At 40.0% G+C, this 22360-nt stretch overlaps 2 protein-coding genes across 2 annotated transcripts; both read left to right on the forward strand.

Annotated features, from left to right (window-relative positions):
- Window positions 1–1667: 1667 nt before the first annotated feature.
- On the forward strand, window positions 1668–16241 carry LOC146390331 (uncharacterized). The gene is made up of 3 exons (XM_084923389.1): window positions 1668–2448; window positions 4395–4625; window positions 12895–16241. Exons 1-3 carry the CDS (start codon window positions 2244–2246, stop codon window positions 13923–13925), a joined length of 1467 nt encoding a protein of 488 aa, XP_084779515.1. The 5' UTR covers window positions 1668–2243; the 3' UTR covers window positions 13926–16241.
- A 98-nt stretch (window positions 16242–16339) lies between these two features.
- On the forward strand, window positions 16340–21502 carry LOC146390332 (tripartite motif-containing protein 16-like). Its single transcript, XM_084923390.1, has one exon. It carries the CDS (start codon window positions 19454–19456, stop codon window positions 20903–20905), a length of 1452 nt encoding a protein of 483 aa, XP_084779516.1. The 5' UTR covers window positions 16340–19453; the 3' UTR covers window positions 20906–21502.
- The last annotated feature ends 858 nt before the right edge of the window (window positions 21503–22360 follow it).

The following is a 22360-nucleotide window of genomic DNA, read 5'->3' on the forward strand; positions in this document are numbered from 1 at the left end:
TTGTGAAAACACCAGTTATTCATTCTATCACAACAAAGTCCAAACTGACCTCTCAGGTCCTCGGTCCTCCAGAGTAGGAGTGTACCTGGATCACAGAGCAGGTATTCTGTCTTTCTACAGCGTCTCTGAAACCATGACTCTCCTCCACAGAGTCCAGACCACATTCACTCAGCCGCTCTATGCTGGACTTTGTCTTTATTTCTCTGCTGGAGCTACTGCAGAGTTGATTAAAGTCAAATAGACAGAGAAGATAGGTTCTTGTGGAAGATTGTTGGTTTTCTTGATCACATATGACCCTAAACGGAACATCTTAGAGGTCTGAACTTTTGAAAAGTATCAAGAATTTGAGTCATCATCATTTTTTATAATACAATTGATATCAAAAACAGGAAAAATACTGAGGAAGTGTGGTGAATAGGGAAAAGATAAAACATGTTAAAACAATACTGTGATTATTGCACTTGGTAAAAAAGAAAAAATTCAAAATGTACTAATTCATCGTGAAAAGATGAAAAGTTCTATATTCAAATAATCTCTACTATAAAAATCTAAAATACAATTCAAAAAGTAAATAAGGTTTTAATAAGCTAATAAAAAGTTTTCAAGTTTTGAACACTTTCAAACAAATCCACACACATTTCACAGATCTGAAGGGGAAATAATCAAGACACGTATTTTTAAATGTACCTGAACATGGTCATTTTTCAGTCTGAGATAAATCATTTTTGTATGTGTATCAAAAATCTCAAAAAGAGATAATCAACATTTCTGCATTCATCATGTTTTCCCACTGTCACAGAAGAGGACACCTGGTGGGGTTGAGGTGGAAACATCTGGTGACACAAATCTGAAGGCTAGATCAACCCATTTAACCACTTTTTGCCTCTGACGTTTATGATCTTCAAAGTAAACGCAATGTCTTTGAGGTCTAATCTTTAAAAATGTCACAAGAATTTGAATCCTTGAGCTGTTACAAATTTTTAAATGTCTACTGCAAATGAGTCATGCCGGATGTGCTGCAATGAAGCTTAATAATAACATTCTTTTTGAAAACTGCAATCATGAATATATATATATATATATATATATATATATATATATATATAATATATTTGTTTGTTCTTTCAGTAACAATAACAAACAATAAGACCAAACCCAGAGTACCCTACTGGCGATGTCACTGTAGAGGTAGATACTGTAGAATAGCTCAACCCCAAAAAAATGTTTTTGAAAAAAAAATTTGCATATGACAAATGTATTCATTTTTACTTAACTTTCGGTTATTCACTTTACCTAAGCATAAGCAGGTTACTAAGGTCTACGCTTAACCTACCTAAAAGTAGGTGACATTCAAATCCACAAAGTGTGTATGTGTGTGTGTGGCTGTCATTTAGGTTAACACAACATTGGAAAATAGTATTACTGAAACACACAGTTCATTACATTCACAGTTTCGTGTTTTTAACATCATCACATTTTATCGTGCTATGTTGAATGGAAACAGTGTTTCACAAAGCCTCACTTTACCCTTCGCTACATTTATACTAACTAGATAACTGAGTGACATGGAATCCCTTACTTAATAATTCACTTCCGAAATAGACATTTGAAGGATGCAGACACAACTCACGAGCCACCGTTGTTGATAAATAAATAATAATAATGGACATGGTGCATAGGTTTGAAGTCGGAAATCCCGAGTTCTCTGTCGGAAATGTGTTGTGGAGGGCCCCTTACATCGGATTTCACACTTGGAAAGTCAGAGTAGACCAACACAAACGATTTAACAATCCAAGAAGGCGGGACTGAATGTGAACAAAATTAGAACTGTAAACTTTTAATCTGCTCTGCAACTCGTTCAATTAGTCATACGCAGAGAAGTGAACAGGCTCTATCACTGAATGTGTTTTTAAGCACAACAAATAAGTATCAGGTCTTACTGCTATCGACACTGGAATGGCTCTACCTTGCTAAACTGATTCTGTTTTATCTGAATGCTCTCACTCAGGAGTGACGTAACTCCCGAGATCCGAGGCATCGGGAACGCGGCATTACTATTCAACAAATCGGCGTGGCTCCCTGAGTCACGTGACGCACGAGCGCAAACTCACGGCGGACCTGGGTGGAGCGAGAAGTACGTCCGCAACATGGCCGCTGTTTGATAAAGCTGATTGAACTTAGAGGAAAAAAACAAACTAAAGTACTGATCTTATGACGTTAATATCCATCTGATACCGGTGTCGATGCTTGTATCGATCCGCTCAGCCTCAGCAGCAATGAGTTCAGTTCAGTATCTGAGAGAGTTCATCAAGGAGAGACTAACTGCTGTTTGTGAAGAAATCTTCTCAGAGGTTCAAAAAACCATCGTCCAGTATGAGGAGGAGATCAACCGTCAGCACAGACTGCTGGATATCAGCCGGAAACCCGACAGAAACTCACACATGATAGGTATGGACATGTTTTTAACTCTGTGCTGTTCAAGCTCAGATTCTTCAGTGTTTGGTTGATTGGTGATAAACCTGAAAGTTTATCAGCTTCTCCAGGATTTCTCTAAGCTGATGTTAGCTGAGAGCAGGAAGCTGTTACTTTGGTGATGAATTCAGAGGAGCAAACGGTGATAGTTGAGGAAGAGCACACACACTCTTAATGAGACAGTGTGAAAACTGTCTGCTGACTAACATTGATGAAGATGAGCGTCCACACCAACTGTTTATTCCATTTATTTTTTATGACAGCATCAAAGTGAACATACACAGTGACAGACTCTCCAAAGTATCAGAACAAAATCTGTCCATGTTACAAATACTTCTATAAATAATGTCTTTACATCTGCAGCAAAAGCAAGAAAACAATCACTGAAGCAAAGTATGATGTCTAAATGTGTCTCCTAAGTGAAAACAAGTGCTCAGGGTCCGATTGAAGAAACAGTGGCTTTACTAGAAGATGTTAAACTGGGTATTTATCAGTGCTGTGGTTCAGTGTCCAGTGATGGACTATGTTGGACTAGTGCAGGTTCATGGTCACCGTTGTGAATTAAAACCTCTTCTTGTTGAATCAAACTTGATATCATATTGACTAGAAACCACACGACTATGTATTGTTTCAATATTTACACATTTTATTTAATCTGATCGACACATGACTGTGACACCAGTGATGGTGTGATCTGAGCTCACAGGGCTCGCAAATGCGACCAAATTTTTCAGTGGTGCGATTAAAAAAAAATATTTGGTCGCACTGTCACAAAAAAAAATCTCTGCAACTCTCCATGTGGTCAACAACAGACACACATTATGCCCCTATCGTGGACAAAACCAATCAGAGATAGTCAGGGGCGGGACCTCTCTGATTGGCCGTGGTCCAGTTGAAAGTACAGGTGGATAGAGAGAGGCGAGTAGCTTGAATAAAGCGATATCGATTCATTAAATCCTGAATTGACTTTTAAATTTAACTGTGTTTTGCCAGAAACGCCAGATTCTCAGATTAAAGCTCACAAAACTATTTCAACAACCACCAAATAGCAAACGAGAGCAGATACACGGATTCCACACAAAGACGTAAACACAGACCCGACGCATCAGAATCAGCTTTGTCTTTCTCGGCTTTCTCACCCGACGGCCCGTAGACGGACACGCTGTCGGAGCTCTGTGTTCACGTCTTTTTGCGCTGATTCTGAGCTGCAGGTTTTGTCTCTCTCCAACCAAAATTCACCGAGCCAGCAGCAAAAGAAGCAGCAAACTACGCGTCACATTTGGTCAATGTCGTCATTAATTCCCTCTGAGTTTTGCTGTTTTGCTTCCACCACGATAAAAATCACACTTCATGCACAGCTCTCTCTCTCTCTCTCTCTCTCTCTCTCTCTCTCTCTCTCTCTCTCTCTCTCTCTCTGTACTTCAAGAACAGTTTCCCATCTCAAATCTGTTTTCTCCTTTATTCATTTGCTAATTAAGTGTCCCCTCTCCCCACTGCCTTTCAGCGGCAGGGAGCAGCAAACAGGTCGTCAGAGGAGGCCGAGATGATGATTAAGTTTAACATTTTCTACAATATTGACAAAGCACTTTAAGCACAGGATTGTTAGTTAATAATTTAGAAATGAATATTGTCTGTATGGACTGCAACTCCCCCCCCAAAAAAAAAAAAAAGTGCACATGTAAAACTGCGTTGTTAAGCGATGCGGTTGAAAAATTTGAGTTCGCCTAAATTTTGTGGCGGTGCGCCCAAGTTTTTAAAGTGCGCCCATGGCAAAAAGTTAGTCCAGAGCCCTGGCTCACTGTCTCTGTAAAAATGTGTGTTTAAATTATCACTATTTATTCAGGCTTTGACACACATTTGTAAAATATTTGTGAAAATCATCACAGTTGTGACCTTGACTCTGTACTTCTTTGTTGCTTAAGACTTCCCACAACAACGTGACTGCAATGAAGAGGAGAAGAAGAACTCCAGTCTGGACCAGGAGGACCCAGAGCCTCCACAGATAAAAGAGGAACAGGAGGAACTCTGCAGCAGTCAGGAGGGAGAGCAGCTTGGACTGAAGCAAGATGAAGGCATTATCGTCTGGTCCAGGGAAGAGCAGATTAGACTGCTGGGGACCATCTGCAAACCTGAGATAAAGTTACACAGAATAGGTATGTAAAACTGATGGTCGTAATAACAATGAATATGAGTCATGTAGGATCCTAATTGGAGTTTAAAGTTACATTTATTTTTAGAGGCACAGGAAGAATTGAAGGTCCAACTGTAATAAGCAGCATGAATGCATCTCTTTCTGTTAAGGGACATTTATTTGTTTAGCACATTTTAAACAGATCCCCCTGCTGTCTCTGCTGGAATTATCAGCTGTGAACTCTATGGCTATGTTCACACTGCAGGCAAAAGCACATCAAATCCGACTTTTCTGACCCTCTGCGACCCATATCCAATCATATTTTCAAATCCGATCTGGGTCACTTTCATATGTGGTTGTGAATCCGATACATATCTGATGTTTTAGAAAGCGACTGTTGTTTGAACGGTCATGTCGCATGAAATCCATCTTTTACGTCACTGACACGAGACAGATGCCAATTATCAGCGCCGGAGAAGACATCGTGAACACTTCCTGTCCATCCAGTGTAGATGTCAGTGAAACTGTTGGGAAGACAACGTTGGAGAAACGTGAACATTTTATTTGTACTGTAAAATCTGCAGATTCTGACAGAAATCTTCTGCATGAAGATTTTATACCTGGGCATCCTTTCTCCCTCAAGGTCCAACTTAATAAGCGGCATGAATGCGTCTCTTTCTGTTATGGGAAATGTATTTGTATATTACCTCCCAAATACAAATAAGTTATTCAAGTTGGTTTACAAGATTAAATTAAAACCAAAAACAACAGAAAAAAGACAGAAATGAGCCTTGTGATACAGTCAGTGAAACTAAATTCCTCATCTATGATTTCACCAAAATTTTCCAACCAGGTTGAGGTCTTCAGTGCCCTCTACATTCAAGATGTGAATTAAGTTGTAATCATGGATCTTTGTTTCCACACAGGAGAATCTCAGTTTTGTCTCTATTTAGTTGAAAATTTTTTTTATTTCATCCACTTTTTTTTAAGGCAAAAAACATAATGAGTTAACATTGTTTGGCAAGAGAGGGTTGTTACTTTTCTAAATCTATGTATACTGTATTAATCCTGTAGGAAATTGCTTAGTCCTCTGCATTTAACCTGTTCACTCAGCGAATCAAGGATTGGTAGAGACGGTACCTTACTCAAGGGTACCTAAGGGGTAGCTGAGTAGCTATCCCTGCCCCAACTGGGGTAACATTGCCTTTACTCCTTGTTTTCAGGCATCTTCAGAAACAAAGTTGAGCTGTACAGTGTTCCTAAAAATCAGTGAAAAAACAAAGAGATGTGATTTTTTTTGGAACATGCAGAAAACCTTGAACATGAGCTAACTGCAGTCACTCTCACACAGGTTGTAGGACCCTTGCAAGTAAAAGCTGTGTTATTGCTTAGAGACACTCTCCAGACAGATTGCCAACATGTTGCAGTCAGTCTGAATGAGTCGTCGTCAATAAGCACCACTTGAGGGGTCTCGGCTCAAAGTCCTGAGGGGGATGCTTCAGGAATATGGATGAATGGCCCGTGTTAGGAGCTGTACGGGACCTGCACAACTGTTAGCTGGTAATAAACAGGGGTGCAGATAACTTTTCAAGTGATCTACTCAGGTGAGGACCAAGAGATGGACCAAGTCATACACAGAAGAGGCTCCCATGCGTTTTCCTGCCTGCCTCCATTCTGTTACAGTAGTGTCTATGTCAAGCTGCAAGGTGACCTCGTATTTCTTGAGAATCCTGCAAACTGTTGTGTTTCTGAAACTGTGGAGTATTTGCTTTCTTGAGGCCATGTTGAAGGATCAAATACTAAGAAATGATTGCATGACTTGAGGAAGTCGTATCTGATTTACCCCCGGGTAACTTTGCTTGTGTCTGTCAGCATGAGCATTAGAAACAGTGTGTGCCCTATAGTGGCCTATCACTATCAAGCAGAAGGATAAACTGTCCAATGGCCACCATGAGTTCATTCTCCAATGATCCACTTTTCACTCTGAAACCTAATGGTTGTGGTCTTTAAAATGCTGCCAATGTTAAGCATGTATGCTAAAAATCATTGTTGTCACTCGTAGCCAGTTACATTTTAATGGCTAACAATTGATAATATTTTTAACAGTTTCATGCCTCCATGCAGGCCACCTGATATTATGAAACTCGCCCAGTTTCACAAAGGGGATCCCATTTTTGTCACGCAGCTTCTTCAGTGCAGTTTTGTTTTTTGCTCCACCTTTTTGCATAAAAACTGCAGCAGCTTGACCACAGAGCGATTAAATGTCTCTCAGTAAGGAACGTTGTGTTCAGCTGATTTTAAGCAATTTTCCAGTATGTGTGCCGGGCACAGAAGGTGCGCACGGGAATCCCCAACTGCAGCAAGTTGCCAGAGTTTTAGCACAATGCTATTGTACATACCCATGTTGACAGCAGCCTCGTCTGTGCACACAACGACCAACTTTGTTGTCCAGTCATCCAAGCCTGTGTCCTGGAAAAGTCTCACAAATCATCTGTTATGGCCTGTGTCTTTCGGTCAGCAGCCAGTGCAGTCAGTCCAAGAAAGTCTCCGTTGTTGGACACGGACACAATGTAAACGATTTCCTTCTCGTTTTTTGTGATGTCCTCAGATCCAAATTCAGACTCCAATTTGGCTCATAACTCCCCGCTGATAGTGTGAGTGATGCTCTGCATGATCTTTGTGCCCCCTTCACATGAATGACATGCACGTCCGACATTTACACCTAGCTGCTTCAATAAAGAAATATCTTCAGGATTGTTAGGAGAGACGGCATCCATCCCACTTTGGATGGAGCAGCTCTCATTTCTAGAAATATGGACAAATTTATTAAACCCCCCAAAATATGACTATCCAGAGTTGGGACCAGGAAGCAGAGTTGCAGTCTTACACGCCTCTCTGCAGCTTCTCTCCTCCTGCTACCCCCCCAAAAACCCATCTCCATAGAGACTGTGTCAGCTTCCAAAAAGACAAAAAACAAACTAAAAACCAGCAACAAACAACTTAAACATAAACAATCAAAAAGAAAGAACAATACAGTATCCACATCTGAACCAAAGAGTAAAACAGTGAAATGTGGATTATTAAATATTAGGTCTCTCTCCTCCAAGTCTCTGTTAGTACCTGACTTAATAATTGATCAACAAATTGATTTACTCTGCCTTACAGAAACCTGGTTGCAGCAGGATGATTATGTTAGTTTAAATGAATCAACACCCCCGAGTCATTCTAACTACCAGAAACCTCGAAGCACAGGCCGAGGGGGCGGTGTGGCAGCAATTTTTCACACCAGCCTATTAATTAATGAAAGACCAAGACAGACTTTTAATTCATTTGAAAGCCTGATGCTTAACATTGTCCACCCCAGCTGTGAAACTCAGAAACCAGTCTTACTTGTTATCATCTATCGTCCACCTGGGCCTTACACAGAGTTTCTGTCTGATTTCTCAGACTTTATATCTAATTTAGTTCTGAGCTCAAATAAAATAATTATTGTGGGTGATTTTAACATCCATGTAGATGCTAAAAATGACAGCCTCAACATGGCATTTAGTCTGTTATTAGACTCAATTGGCTTCTCTCAAAATGTAAAAGAACCCACCCACCACTTTAATCACACTCTAGATCTTGTTTTAACATATGGCATAGAAACTGAACATTTAACAGTGTTTCCTGAAAACCCTCTCCTGTCTGATCATTTCCTGATAACATTTACATTTACAATAATTGATTACACAGCGGTGGAGAGTAGATTTTATCAAAGTAGATGTCTTTCTGAAAGCGCTGTAACTAAGTTTAAGAATATAATCCACCCACTGTTATCATCTTCAATGCCCTGTACCAACACAGAGCAGAGCAGCTATCTGAACGCTACCCCAACAGAGGTTGATTATCTTGTTAATAATTTCACCTCCTCACTACGTACGACTCTGGATACTGTAGCTCCAGTGAAAACTAAGGTCTCTAATCAGAAGTACCTGACTCCGTGGTATAATTCTCAAACACGTACCCTAAAGCAGATGACTCGTAATCTGGAGAGGAAATGGCGTGTCACAAATTTAGAGGATCATCATTTAGCCTGGAGAAATAGTTTGCTGCTTTATAAGAAAGCCCTCCGCAAAGCCAGAACATCTTACTATTCATCACTGATTGAAGAAAATAAGAACAACCCCAGGTTTCTCTTCAGCACTGTAGCCAGGCTGACAAAGAGTCAGAGCTCTGTTGAGCCAACCATCCCTTTAACGTTAACTAGTAATGACTTCATGAACTTCTTCACAAATAAAATTTTTATCATTAGAGAAAAAATTACCAGTAATCATCCCACAGATGTAATATTATCTACAGCTACTCTTAGTACCATTGATGTTAAGTTAGACTCTTTTTCTCCAATTGATCTTTCTGAGTTAACTTCAATAATTACTTCCTCCAAACCATCAACGTGTCTTTTAGACCCCATTCCTACAAAACTGCTCAAAGAAGTCCTGCCATTGATTAATTCTTCGATCTTAAATATGATCAACCTATCTCTAATGGTCGGCTATGTACCACAGGCCTTCAAGCTGGCTGTGGTTAAACCTTTACTCAAAAAGCCATCTCTAGACCCAGCAGTCTTAGCTAATTATAGGCCAATCTCCAACCTTCCTTTCATATCAAAAATCCTTGAAAGAGTAGTTGTCAAACAGCTAACAGATCATCTGCAGAGGAATGGTTTATTTGAAGAGTTTCAGTCAGGTTTCAGAGCTCATCACAGCACAGAAACAGCTTTAGTGAAGGTTACAAATGATCTTCTTATGGCCTCTGACAGTGGACTCATCTCTGTGCTTGTCCTGCTAGACCTCAGTGCAGCGTTCGATACTGTCGACCATAATATCCTATTAGAGCGATTAGAACATGCTGTAGGTATTACAGGTACTGCACTGCAGTGGTTTGTATCATATCTATCTAATAGACTCCAATTTGTGCATGTAAATGGAGAGTCCTCTTCACACACTGAGGTTAATTATGGAGTTCCACAGGGTTCAGTGCTAGGACCAATTCTGTTTACATTATACATGCTTCCCTTAGGCAGCATCATTAGAAGACATAGCATACATTTTCACTGCTATGCAGATGACACCCAGCTCTATCTGTCCATGAAGCCAGATAACACACACCAATTAGTTAAACTGCAGGAATGTCTTAAAGACATAAAGACCTGGATGGCCGCTAACTTTCTGCTTCTTAATTCAGATAAAACTGAGGTTATTGTACTCGGCCCTGAAAATCTTAGAAATATGGTATCTAACCAGATTCATACTCTGGATGGCATTACCTTGGCCTCCAGTAACGCTGTGAGGAACCTTGGAGTCATTTTTGACCAGGACATGTCCTTCAACGCACATATTAAACAAATATGTAAGACTGCTTTCTTCCATTTGCGCAACATCTCTAAAATTAGAAATATCCTGTCTCAGAGTGACGCTGAAAAACTAGTTCATGCATTTATTACTTCCAGGCTGGACTACTGTAATTCATTATTATTAGGATGTCCAAAAAACTCACTGAAAAGCCTTCAGCTAATCCAAAATGCTGCAGCAAGAGTACGGACAGGGACTAGAAGGAGAGAGCATATTTCTCCTGTTTTGGCTTCCCTTCATTGGCTTCCTGTTAAATCCAGAATTGAATTCAAAATCCTGCTCCTCACATACAAGGTCTTAAATAATCAGGCCCCATCTTATCTTAATGACCTTGTAGTACCATATCACCCTATTAGAGCACTTCGCTCTCGCTCTGCAGGCCTACTTGTTGTTCCTAGAGTATTTAAAAGTAGAATGGGAGGCAGAGCCTTCAGTTTTCAGGCCCCTCTTCTGTGGAACCAGCTTCCAGTTTGGATTCGGGAGACAGAAACTATCTCTACTTTTAAGATTAGGCTTAAAACTTTCCTTTTTGCTAAAGCATATAGTTAGGGCTGGACCAGGTGACCCTGAATCCTCCCTTAGTTATGCTGCAATAGACGTAGGCTGCCGGGGGATTCCCAAGATGCATTGAGTTTTTCCTTTCCAGTCACCTTTCTCACTCACTATGTATTAATAGACCTCTCTGCATTGAATCATATCTGTTATTAACCTCTGTCTCTCTTCCACAGCATGTCTTTTATCCTGTCTTCCTTCTCTCACCCCAACCGGTCGCAGCAGATGGCCGCCCCTCCCTGAGCCTGGTTCTGCCGGAGGTTTCTTCCTGTTAAAAGGGAGTTTTTCCTTCCCACTGTCGCCAAAGTGCTTGCTCATAGGGGGTCATATGATTGTTGGGTTTTTCTCTGTATCTATGAAGCGCCTTGAGGCGACTTTTGTTGTGATTTGGCGCTATATAAATAAAATTGAATTGAATTAAATTGAATTGAATATGAAGACATGGGATGTGTGTGTTAAACTTTGTGGAAGCGAGGAGAAAAATATTAAACCGGGCTTACCTCTGTTCGTCATTTCGCTTGTCTTGCCGTCTGTTAAGGGGACAACTGCACATATCTTCTCAGATGGCTTGTTTATTAGCAATGACTCGCACCACGTTCATGTGCTCCTTGCCCTTTTCACATTTGTCAAATAAAGGATGGTTACAATTCTTTGGGCCTTTAAAAATGCACCTGATTTGTCTCTTAGATGTAGATGAGAGAGGCAAATCTTTCACCACATTTTAGTGCACAGTGGCAACTTTTCTGAAAAAGTATTTTCTTCAGCACTGGCTCTGGTTAGCATTTCTTAGCTGGTGGCGAAACACCAAAGAAGCTACTTATTGTCTGTTGTTTTTCGGACATTTAGGTGGTGACAAGCAAAATGTGTAAGGTTAAATGACATGGTCAAGTACGCCAAAGGCACTTGGTAACACAAGTGTCACTATGCTTTCTTAATTTTTGTCACACATGCATACCAGTTATCTGCACCCCTGGTAATGAGTCAGACTCGTTTCTGGTAGATGTTGGACTAAACCAGGGCTGCCCTTTGTCACAGAGTCTGTTCAGAATTATTATGGATACAATTTAAAAGCATAGCCAGCTGGCTTAAGGCCTCCACTTTGGTCACTTCAGAATCTCACTTTTTGCAGATAATGGGGTTCTGTTGGCTTCATCAGATGGTGGCCTCCAGCTGTCACTGGAGTGGGTCGCAACCAAATATGAAATTGTGAGAATGAAAATTAGTACCTCCAAATCTGAGGCCATGGTCCTCAGCCTGAGTGAGCACAAGTTATTGGCCCAAGTGGAAGAGTTCATACATATATCATGGTCTTGTTCATGAGGGAAGAGGGAAGCGAGAGATTGACAGATTGGGAGACTAAAGAAACGCAGAACGTACAGTAAAACAGTCATTCTATGTCCCTCCCTCACCTATGGTCACAAGCTCTGGGTACTGACAAAAAGGATGAGATTGCAAATACAAGCAAGCAGAAATAAGTTTTCTCCAAAGGGTCACTGACCTCTCTCCTAGAGATAGGGTGAGGAGTTTTGCCATCCGGGAGGGGCTTAGTATAGAGTCGCTACTCCTCCACATCAGGAGCTGGGCATGACCCACCAGAATGAGGTCCTGGGGCAGACCCAGGACACACTGGAGAGATGACATCTCACCGCTGGCCTGAGAATGCCTTAGTGTTCCCCTGGATAAGAAGAATTGCTGTCTGCATAGACAGTGATTAGGCATGTGATTTTCAATGATATATCACAGTTAATTGTCAACTTGACGCCATTCAATCACAGACTAATAGCAGACACTTTGTCTGGCAGCATTTATAACAGCTTTTAGTAATAGTGTTGGTAATCTTGGCAATCTCATTTTGCTGAAAGAAAGTAGTAATAATAATAATAATAATAATAATAATAATAGCTGTAGTGAGAGGAGTTTATTTGGAATAAAACGGATACTAAAAAGGTTTGAGAACAGTTGAAAAACTGTGTTAAACTGCAATACATGTTATTGCAATATCCAATATTCATGTTGCAAAATGTAAATAAAAATAGCATTGTGAGGCCTGTGGTGATTCTCACCTCTACTTAGCAGGATACAAATGTACCCACACATCCGCGTTCATTTAACAGAAAACACACCAGCATCTTTATATTTCATATACAGCATCACAGACATCCACAAAGCTGATCTTTGAAGAGTGTAAAACTAAAAAATAATTTGAATCAGTGCATTCACTTTAAGTTTCACTGCTCTATATTAGCCACATGTTCAGTATGTAGAGTTCTCCTAATGGTTCAGCTTATAATATATCTTCTCAAATTTTTGTTTTTCTACTATTTTTTTCTTCATTTGTCCATTCAGACCTCCAACAGCAGCATGTCTGTGATGAGGAGAAGGTTGTCAGAGGTCAGCAGGTCTGTAACCAGGAGAGGAACTCTAGTCTGGACCAAGACGACCCAGAGCCTCCACAGATTAAAGATGAACAGGAGGAACTCTGCAGCAGTCAGGAAGGACAGCAGCTTGGACTGAAGCAGGAGGCTGATGCCTTCATGGACACCCTTGTTTATCAGGAAAGTTACCACAGTGAACTGGAATCAAACAGTGAGCAGCTCCTTTCTCATAGCTCTCCTGAAGTAGAAAGCAAGCTTGTGGTCTCAGGATCAGCTAGAAATATAGCGCTAAAGAGGAGGAGACATCTCAGACTTGCTGACACAAGGGAAAAGTCTCTAAAATGTGACACATGTGGAAAAGCATTTCACTTCCAATCCCACCTGAGTGCACATCTTAGAGTTCACACAGGTGAGAAACCATATTCTTGTAGCACCTGTGGGAAAAGATTCAGCCACAAATCAGCATTGGATAATCATTTAAGAAGTTACACAGGCGAGAAGCCATATCTTTGTATCACTTGCGGGAAAAGATTTGTTCAGAAGTCTCATTTGGAGCGTCATGTGAGAATTCATACAGGTGAAAAGCCGTATCCTTGTATCACCTGTGGGAAAAGATTTAATCAGAATTCAGAGCTGCAACGTCATGTAAGAATTCACACAGGTGAGAAGCCGTATTTTTGTAAAACTTGTGGGAAAAGATTTGCTGACTCATCAGGACTCATAAAACACATGAGATTTCACACAGGCGAGAAACCATTTTCTTGTGGGATCTGTGGAAAAAGTTTCAGTCAGAAATCAGCATTGGAAACTCATGTAAGAACTCACACAGGCGAGAAGCCGTATTCTTGTAGCACTTGTGGGAAAAAATTCAATCAGAAATCAGGAATGAAGTCTCATGCAAGAATTCACACAGGTGAGAAACCACATTGCTGTAGCAGGTGTGGGAAAACCTTTAGCCAGAGGACACACTTAAAGAAGCACATGAGAATTCATACTGATTAAAAGTTTAAAGATTAGAACATATGGGACAGCTGTTAGTCATAATAGAGTGTTGGTTGTAAAGCTCACACTGAGCAGAAGTCAAACCACTGCAACACCTGAGTGAAAAGATGAATCATATTCAGGTCAGTATTATGCGTGTTCTATTCCAGGAAGCAGGTTTAACTAACAACTGCAAGTTTGCTAATCCTGACATGAGGGAGAGAAAGAGAGTTAACTTTAACTCGGTGCCCCTCACCAGGTTAAGAAACTCTTTGAACCTAACAGATTTCAGCAGATTTTCTTAAACAAACTATGAATTTGTGTAAGAAACTCATAGTCACTCCTCCCATTTGCTGCACCTGAACCAGCCAACTGACACTCCAGTTAATTTCCTCTTTCATAATGTTGTTAACAAAGCACATTAATCTGCTGGAAGTTTGTTCTTACAAATTCTCAGTTAGATGTTGCTTTGTAACTTTGTTTTTTTGTGACTGATTTTATAATCGTGCAGTGAAAAATGTCATGATTGGGACAGCGATTATTGCAGATTTATTATGAGCTCAGAGTAAGAGCATATAGTAGCATATACTAATTTAGTTTCCATATTTCCAACTCTGACTTAGCAGAGCCAACTTTGAGTACATTATTGTGTTTTTGTAGTACATCATTGTCCTCTTTAAAGTTTTAGACCCATAGAGCACAGGATTAGCTATACTTTAAAGTCAGGTATAAAATGCACACAGTAGACTGTGTTTTGAACATTTCATTCTGAAATTTCACAGATTCACAAGACTCAGTCATATAATAATGTCAAACAATGTTTTGAAAGGTAATCTGTAGGGATGGTTACCGGTATCCGGTGCCATGATGGCACCGGTTCTGACATAAACGGTAGTAACCAGACCGAAAAGCAGCGCACATTTCGGTGCTTTATTTCGGTGCTTTATTTCGGTGCTTTTTTTTCCTGAGATGTCATACACTTTGAATTCTAGCCAATCATTTTACGTTTCCGAGGATAGTAGGCAGGTCCAGGTACGTACGTTCTTTTAGAGCAGAGCTACAGATTAAAAATGCCCCAGGCGAAGCGGTCAAAAGTCTGGCTGTACTTCACAGCAAAATATGCAAACTCAGCAGCCTGCAACAAGTGCTTTAAGGTGATACTGTGATACTGTCAAAGGAGGTAACACCTCAAATCCGATGAAACACCTGGCGACGCATAGCGTTTTTTTTTAAAGCCGAAAAATGCGCCGTATTTGATAGCTTGCTGCGAGACCTCACACCGTGCACATCTACTGCGGGTGTGGTGCCTGTTATCGGACCCAGAGTTAGCAACATCCCCCAAAAATCCGAAGAGGAGAGTCCTGGCCCCTAGCCCTGCCAGTGTAGCAGAAATGATGACGGATGATGATGGCAGCAGCAGCCGTTCTTCTCTGCGTGAGTAACTTAATGTTGTTCGTGTATAATTTACGTTGAGTAGGCTAACCACGTTATTACATTAATGCATGTAAGGTGAACTAGAAAACAGTCGTAGTTACATGCAGCTGTCTTCTTGTTTGATGGCAGATACTCCCTTCACCCTGGCCAAAAAGGCTAAAATGACCAAAGAAAAAGTGGAAAACGGTTAAACATGAGAGGTTTTTGGACAAAGTTTGTGTTTTTTCCATTGTTTAAGCACTGCTTCCAGCCAAGAGTGATACCATATATGCCCTATAGCTGCAGAAAAGGCTAACATTGTTATCTTTTTACAAAAAAAACAGCTGAACATGAGAGGTTTTTGGACCAATTTTGTGTTCTCCATTCTTTAAGCACCGGCACCGTTTCAAAAGTACCGGTTTGGCACCGGTATTGGATAAAACCTAAACGATACCCATCCCTAGTAATCTGTGACTTTAAACAAAACACATTTTTCATTGAAACTAACCCAAATCCATCTCACTGGGGTATCATATAACCCTTTTTCACTTGTACCCACTCTGCTCGACTCGACTTGGTTTCAGTGTTTTTTCCATTACACTGGAGTACCACCTACTCTGGGTGGGGTCGTTATAGCAATGTGGCCTAAATTCCCGTGACGGCGTTTGTAAATGACAAGAAAAGGAGGAGGTTAAGATGATGGTATACCTGCTACCTGGTCACCACAAAAATTACACTAAAAAGGAGCGTATAACGTTTGCCTCTACTGTTTTCTTTTATGGAAATCTCAATAGAAAAAAAGAGGTTGCTACAGCCCATCAATGCATGAAATACTGGCTTGAAATGTTTGATTTCATTAAAAAATGAAATTGTCAAACTGTGGCAAAAACATTTTTTGTAATTTAATAAAATGACTTGACTCTGTGTGCTGCTATCTGATGCTACATCCATCAGTAAACTGTGTCTGATCTGTTTATCTCGATTTTTATCTTCAGTTTCTGTCATTTTGCTGCTATCGGGTTACCCCTGAATAGATTTCAAAATCAACTTCAGATCATTTTAATGTAATACATGTTAATTCATGGGTAAATAATGACCATGGGAAGTATAAAAAGTTGTAGCTATACATTACATGAAGTTTTATAATATCCGATGATGATGACAGAATAGACCAAGAAAATGATTTTCTCCTCTCCTGTTATTTTAAAATAACTATCATGATCAGCGCTGACACGTGTTGGTATTTTTCAAAGTACTCCATTAAAATGGAGGTTCAGCTCTTAATTTACTCATGGTGATTTATGGTATCTGAGCTCCATACCTTTCTTTCTCTTCGCACACACACTCTTAACTCAGAGTTGATTGAACTTTGATCAACTGTTCGGGAACAGGAAACTCAGGCTTACAGATCTCAGAGTTAATCATCTCAGAGTTTGTTTTTTAAACTCAGAGTTTATTGGACATGCTTCCTGGAACAGGGCATTGACCAGGGAAGAACTCTCAGCATTAATTCTTACAACTGTATCAGAGAAACCCTGATCTTACATTTCATGATGGTTGAAGTTAATTTTCTGTCTTAATTCACATGTTTTTCCTTGTTTCTTTAATGTTGTTTTATATAAATCTAGAAACTTGTGTTTTAACTTTGTACCCTAGTCCAGTGGTTCCCAAACTTTTTTTGCTAGGCCCCCCTTTGTTTTACAAGAAAAATGCCGCCCCCCGCGCGCACACACACACACACGCACGCACAAACACATCCTCCAACCACATACACCCATATTCTGCTCCATTGCGGTTTATTTCACACCTCAAACATTTAGTAAACAATTGAGCAAATACAAGTAATCTGCAAAAAATTACAGGTAGTAAGAAAACAAACTACTAACTCTTTTACGCTACGTTCGCACCTACTTTTGAAAACACAGCTGTGTCGTCCACACGTAAACGGCGTTTCGAATCACCGAAAACTGAGATTTTTAAAACTCCTCTTTTGCGTTTATGTGTGGACGAGGAATACAGAGTTCGTCACACAATGTCAAAGGTATGTGCCTTTTGTCACGTCACGCTGTGCGCCACGTCATTGTTTACATGAGATGAATTGCAGATAGTCAGATTAACAGTATTTTGTCTCTGTCTTCAGGTTTTACACACTTACATATACACACGCAGTTACTGTCCCTCTATTTACAAAGGCAGAGGCATCACAGTGTAATTATTTTACCCTCAACATTGCTATCAATACATTTTTCAAAAATGCCTCTCTGTGCAAAATGGGTTTAAAAACATAAACAGCTGTGGGATACTGTTTGTCTGTGATTTAGACAGGGGGAACAAATCGTGGCAGGATCAGCCTGATGTTATTTGTATCCCACTGTAACTTTACTGTATAAAGAGATAACATCTCCAAAATGTCAGGAGTAGTTAGTCATTACAACAAGTGTTCGTGAACTAAAAATCAAGAATGTGGGATACTGTTTGTCCGTGATTTGAAGAGCCCAGCGCGTGCTCCCGACGCAGGGAAAAGCAGTTATGCAGGGGAGAACTACTTTGGCACTTGTGCAGGTGAAACCAAAGGGAAGATATGCTTCATTATATTTTCTAGTCTTTGGCTTAGAATGAAGTTGGTTTGGAAACATATTCAGCAATGCTTCATCTCCTGCTTTGCGTTTGTGTAGGCGCCCCATGATAGCAGTGTCCAATTATTGTTGTCTTTGTTTTTTTCCTTTTCATACCAGGCCCCCCTGCAATGGCTCTCTGCCCTCCCTAGGGGGTGGGCCCCACACTTTGGGAAGGTCTGCCCTAGTCTATATTATGGTTCCCTTTTACTTTCCTCTTATTCTTTTTTTTTTTTGTATGGAAATAAAAAAAATATTGCCTTGTGTAACACGATTCTGTGATTCATTGACCGGAATATGATCTTCTAGTAGAAAGACTTGACCCTCTATTTAGGAACCTGCTGAAAATGTACAGGTGCACTCTCAAAGTACATTTACAATTGTGCAATAATAACAGAGCAGAATTTATTTATTTTATATTATGTGTCACCACACATAAGTGTAGTTATATTACAATAATGTTTGTATTATGAGTGAGGTGAACAATTATCTCCACAATCTCATCTTTGCAGTTTGTTGAAGCATTGAAATTCCTTTCCTCAGTGCTTAGAGAACTCCAACCCGAGCTCTTATTATGGCTGCTGTGTAGATACCTCAGGGTCAGCTCTTCATCAGCAAAACACAAAACGAACTATTACAACATAACCTCAGGGTTGTTCAGTTCAGTTTTATTTATATGGTGTCAAATCACAACCACGTTAATTACTAAGAGTTTTCACTAAACCTGTTTGGAATGGTGCCCCGGCCGCCTGTAAAACAAAGGATTTTCTTTTAAATATTTATAAAAGCCCTGCTTGGATCAGCTTCACAGTATATCACAGTTGTATTAACTCAATATTTCTGTCTCTGAGGTCATCCCCCAACAACTCCTCTCAGACCTCCTTTACCTGGAAACAAAAGGTGAGCAGACTTTCTTTGGTGTTGCTGCAGGGTACTCACTAGGAACCATGACAGTTATGTTATTTTCATATTTTGAATGTCAAATAGTAATGTTCCCCTCAAAATAACTTTGGTTCAACTCGAGTTTCTAAATTTGTTAAATCAGCCAAATCATCTGGTGCATTAATGTCCTGTGGGATTTCAGAATTGCAACACATAACTTCAAATAATATAACGTTAAAATATGCCTTTTAGGCTAAATTACATTCTAAATTCAAGATTTTACCCTAAAATTACTTAATTACTTAATTCAGTAATTTATTATTTAAAGCTTACAAGTTGAGGTGAGCAGTAAATAAAAAGTGTTTAAACACACAATAACAATTACAAACCACTTCCTGGAGTGAAATACAATCCTCCCTGTTCTTCATCTTCTTGTTCTTAAACAAGGGAAGTCCCCTTTGTTCAGATGTTTCCTCATTCCCTTCACTTCTGATCTGACCTTTGAACATTTGTGTAACCACGTGTCAGAGCTGACAGGCTCCATTCACTGCAAAAAAACACATGTTGTTGAGGTCAGAGCTCAGACTAATTTCAGTTATAAGGAAGAGAAACTCACACAGTCACTGACACAGAGGAGAAATGGCACAGAAAGGAGTTCAGCTGGACGGAGAAACGAGGAAGACTTTCACACCGAGGCCTGTCCTGGTGAAAAACATCATGCAGCTGAAGAAGACTGGACTCCAAGCTGCTGCAGCTGATCACTGCTATGCTGGACCTGAAGATGTGGCCTGTGATGTCTGCACTGGGAGGAAGCTGAAAGCCATCAAGTCCTGTTTATCTTGTCCAGCCTCTTACTGTGAGAAACACCTCCAACCTCACTATGATGCAGCTCCATTAAAGAAACACAAGCTGGTGGCCCCCTCCAAGAAGCTCCAGGAGAACATCTGCTCTCGTCATAAAGGCCATGAAACAGTCCCAGCTGCAGCAGAAAGGACTGAGAAGCAGAAGGAGCTCGAAGTGAGACGACTAAACATCCAGCAGAGAATCCAGGAGCAAGAGAAAGATGTGAAGCTGCTTCAACAGGAGGTGGAGGCCATCAATGGCTCTGCTGATAAAGCAGTGGAGGACAGTGAGAAGATGTTCACTGAGCTGATCCGTCTCATCCAGAAAAGAAGCTCTGATGTGAAGCAGCAGGTCAGATCCCAGCAGGAAACTGAAGTGAGTCGAGTCAAAGAGCTTCAGGAGAAGCTGGAGCAGGAGATCGCTGAGCTGAAGAGGAAAGACGGCGAGCTGGAGCAGCTCTCACACACAGAGGATCACAACCAGTTTCTACACAACTACCCCTCACTGTCAGCACTCAGTGAGTCTACACACTCATCCAGCATCAATATTCGTCCTCTGAGCTACTTTGAGGATGTGACAGCAGCTGTGTCAGAGACCAGAGATAAACTACAGGACATTCTGAGAGAGGAATGGACAAACATCTCACTGACAGTCACTGAAGTGGATGTTTTACTGTCACCACCAGAGCCAAAGACCAGAGCTGGATTCTTAAAATATTCATGTGAAATCACACTGGATCCAAACACAGCACACAAAGAGCTGTTATTATCTAAAGGGGACAGAAAAGCAACACAGTTGAAACAACAACAGTCTTATTCTGATCATCCAGACAGATTCACCTTTTATGATCAAGTCCTGAGTAGAGAGAGTCTGACTGGACGTTGCTACTGGGAGGTGGAGCGGAGAGGGAGAGGAATAGAAGTAGCAGTCTCATACAAGAATATCAGAAGAGTAGGAAAGTCAGCTGATCGTATATTTGGATACAATAACAAATCTTGGGCATTACTTTGTGAAAACAACAGTTATTCATTTTTTCACAAGAAAGTACGAACTGTCCTCTCAGGTCCTCGGTCCTCCAGAGTAGGAGTGTACCTGGATCACAGAGCAGGTATTCTGTCTTTCTACAGCGTCTCTGAAACCATGACTCTCCTCCACAGAGTCCAGACCACATTCACTCAGCCGCTCTATGCTGGACTTTGGCTTTATTTTTCAGCTGGAGCTACTGCAGAGTTGATTAAAGTCAAATAGAGAAGACAGGTTCATGTTGATCCCTGACCATTATATGTACTTGTGTAGTTTCTAAATGAGGCTTTACATTTTAGAAGCTGAGAAGTTCAGTGGTCCATTGATGTGTGAAAATAATATTGCACTGATTCAAACTGTACTTACATTTATATACCTTACATCAATATAAATCTGAATTTGTTCTTATGGCTGATAATCATGTGAGTTTAAATGATACTACTCTTCATATTCAGCATGTTTGAAATCTTTCATCAGTCTGGTTAGTGGTTTTATTCTATAGTTGCTGTAGTGGGTTGTCAAATGCAACAATATATTGGAGCTGCAGTGATTCATCAGTTAGTCAATGATTAAAGAATTGATTGTTCTATCATTATTTTGTACTGTAGAGTTTACACATAAAAGCCAGTTTAGATGGAGATCCTTAACTACTTTCACAGAACACATTTTTCATAAAACTTTTTCAATAAAAGCTGGGATGTTGCATACATTTAAAAAAAAAAAAAAAAGAAATGAAATGTATAGATAAAGACTGTCATGCTGATTTTCTGGAAGGTTAAAGTTAAGCATGCTGTTGTTTTATTGGATCTTTGAGTAGTTCTGCTGTTTATTAATGTTGATTGTGTGTTCTTAAAGGTTAAATAAAGGTTTCATTTCAAATACAGTATATGAAAGTACATTTTTTCTCATGTTTTTCTGTCTTCTGAGATTTTGTATAAATTTAGCTAATGCAGTCAGTGAGACTAGTCTCGTTTCACTTTGACAATATAAGTGGACCTTCAGTGAAAATTTAACATACATTTATTTCCATTTCATATCACATCATCACATCTCAGAAAAATGTTTTTCTTTTAAAGTGAATATATGAATACTTTATATAAGAAGGAGACACATAGACTTCTTTTAATATATAGCAGCACTATATTTGTCTGAAAGCTTTAGTTACTCTTAGTAATGAGTAGTAGTAGTAGTAGTAGCAACTCGTAAGTTGCTGGAATTAAACCCAATTTTAACTTATAATCACAGTGCAAACTTTGTACTATTTATTCAAAGAGAAAAACAGCTAAAGGGAAACAGGACAGAGACAAAATCCAGCAGAAAGTATTTAAAACAACAGCGACAGACTCCCGTGTTATAGCAACACTGCATAAACAGCACAGAAAGAGAATAAGAGGTTTCATATTTACCTGCTGTCTTCCTATTCGGGGCCGTGTTCAGGATGGCAGCTAAATAAATGTAAACTGCAGCATAACGTGATTAAACTGGGATATTCCAACTTAACTGCTGATTTTTTTTTATCAGAATGCTCTGGTCAAATGTTTGACTCTTGTAAATAAAACTCCTTTCTTTGAGTGCAACAAGTGAACTGTCTGCTTGTTTCTCCATAAAACATCAGAGAGAAACAAGTCAAAAGAGTCCAAACGGCGACAGCAGCTATCAATCATTTTACTACTCGAGCTT

Source organism: Perissodus microlepis, chromosome 3, assembly GCF_051167445.1.
Source record: "Perissodus microlepis isolate ML-2025 ecotype Zambia chromosome 3, ASM5116744v1, whole genome shotgun sequence".
In the NCBI taxonomy this organism is placed as follows: Eukaryota; Metazoa; Chordata; class Actinopteri; order Cichliformes; family Cichlidae; genus Perissodus; species Perissodus microlepis.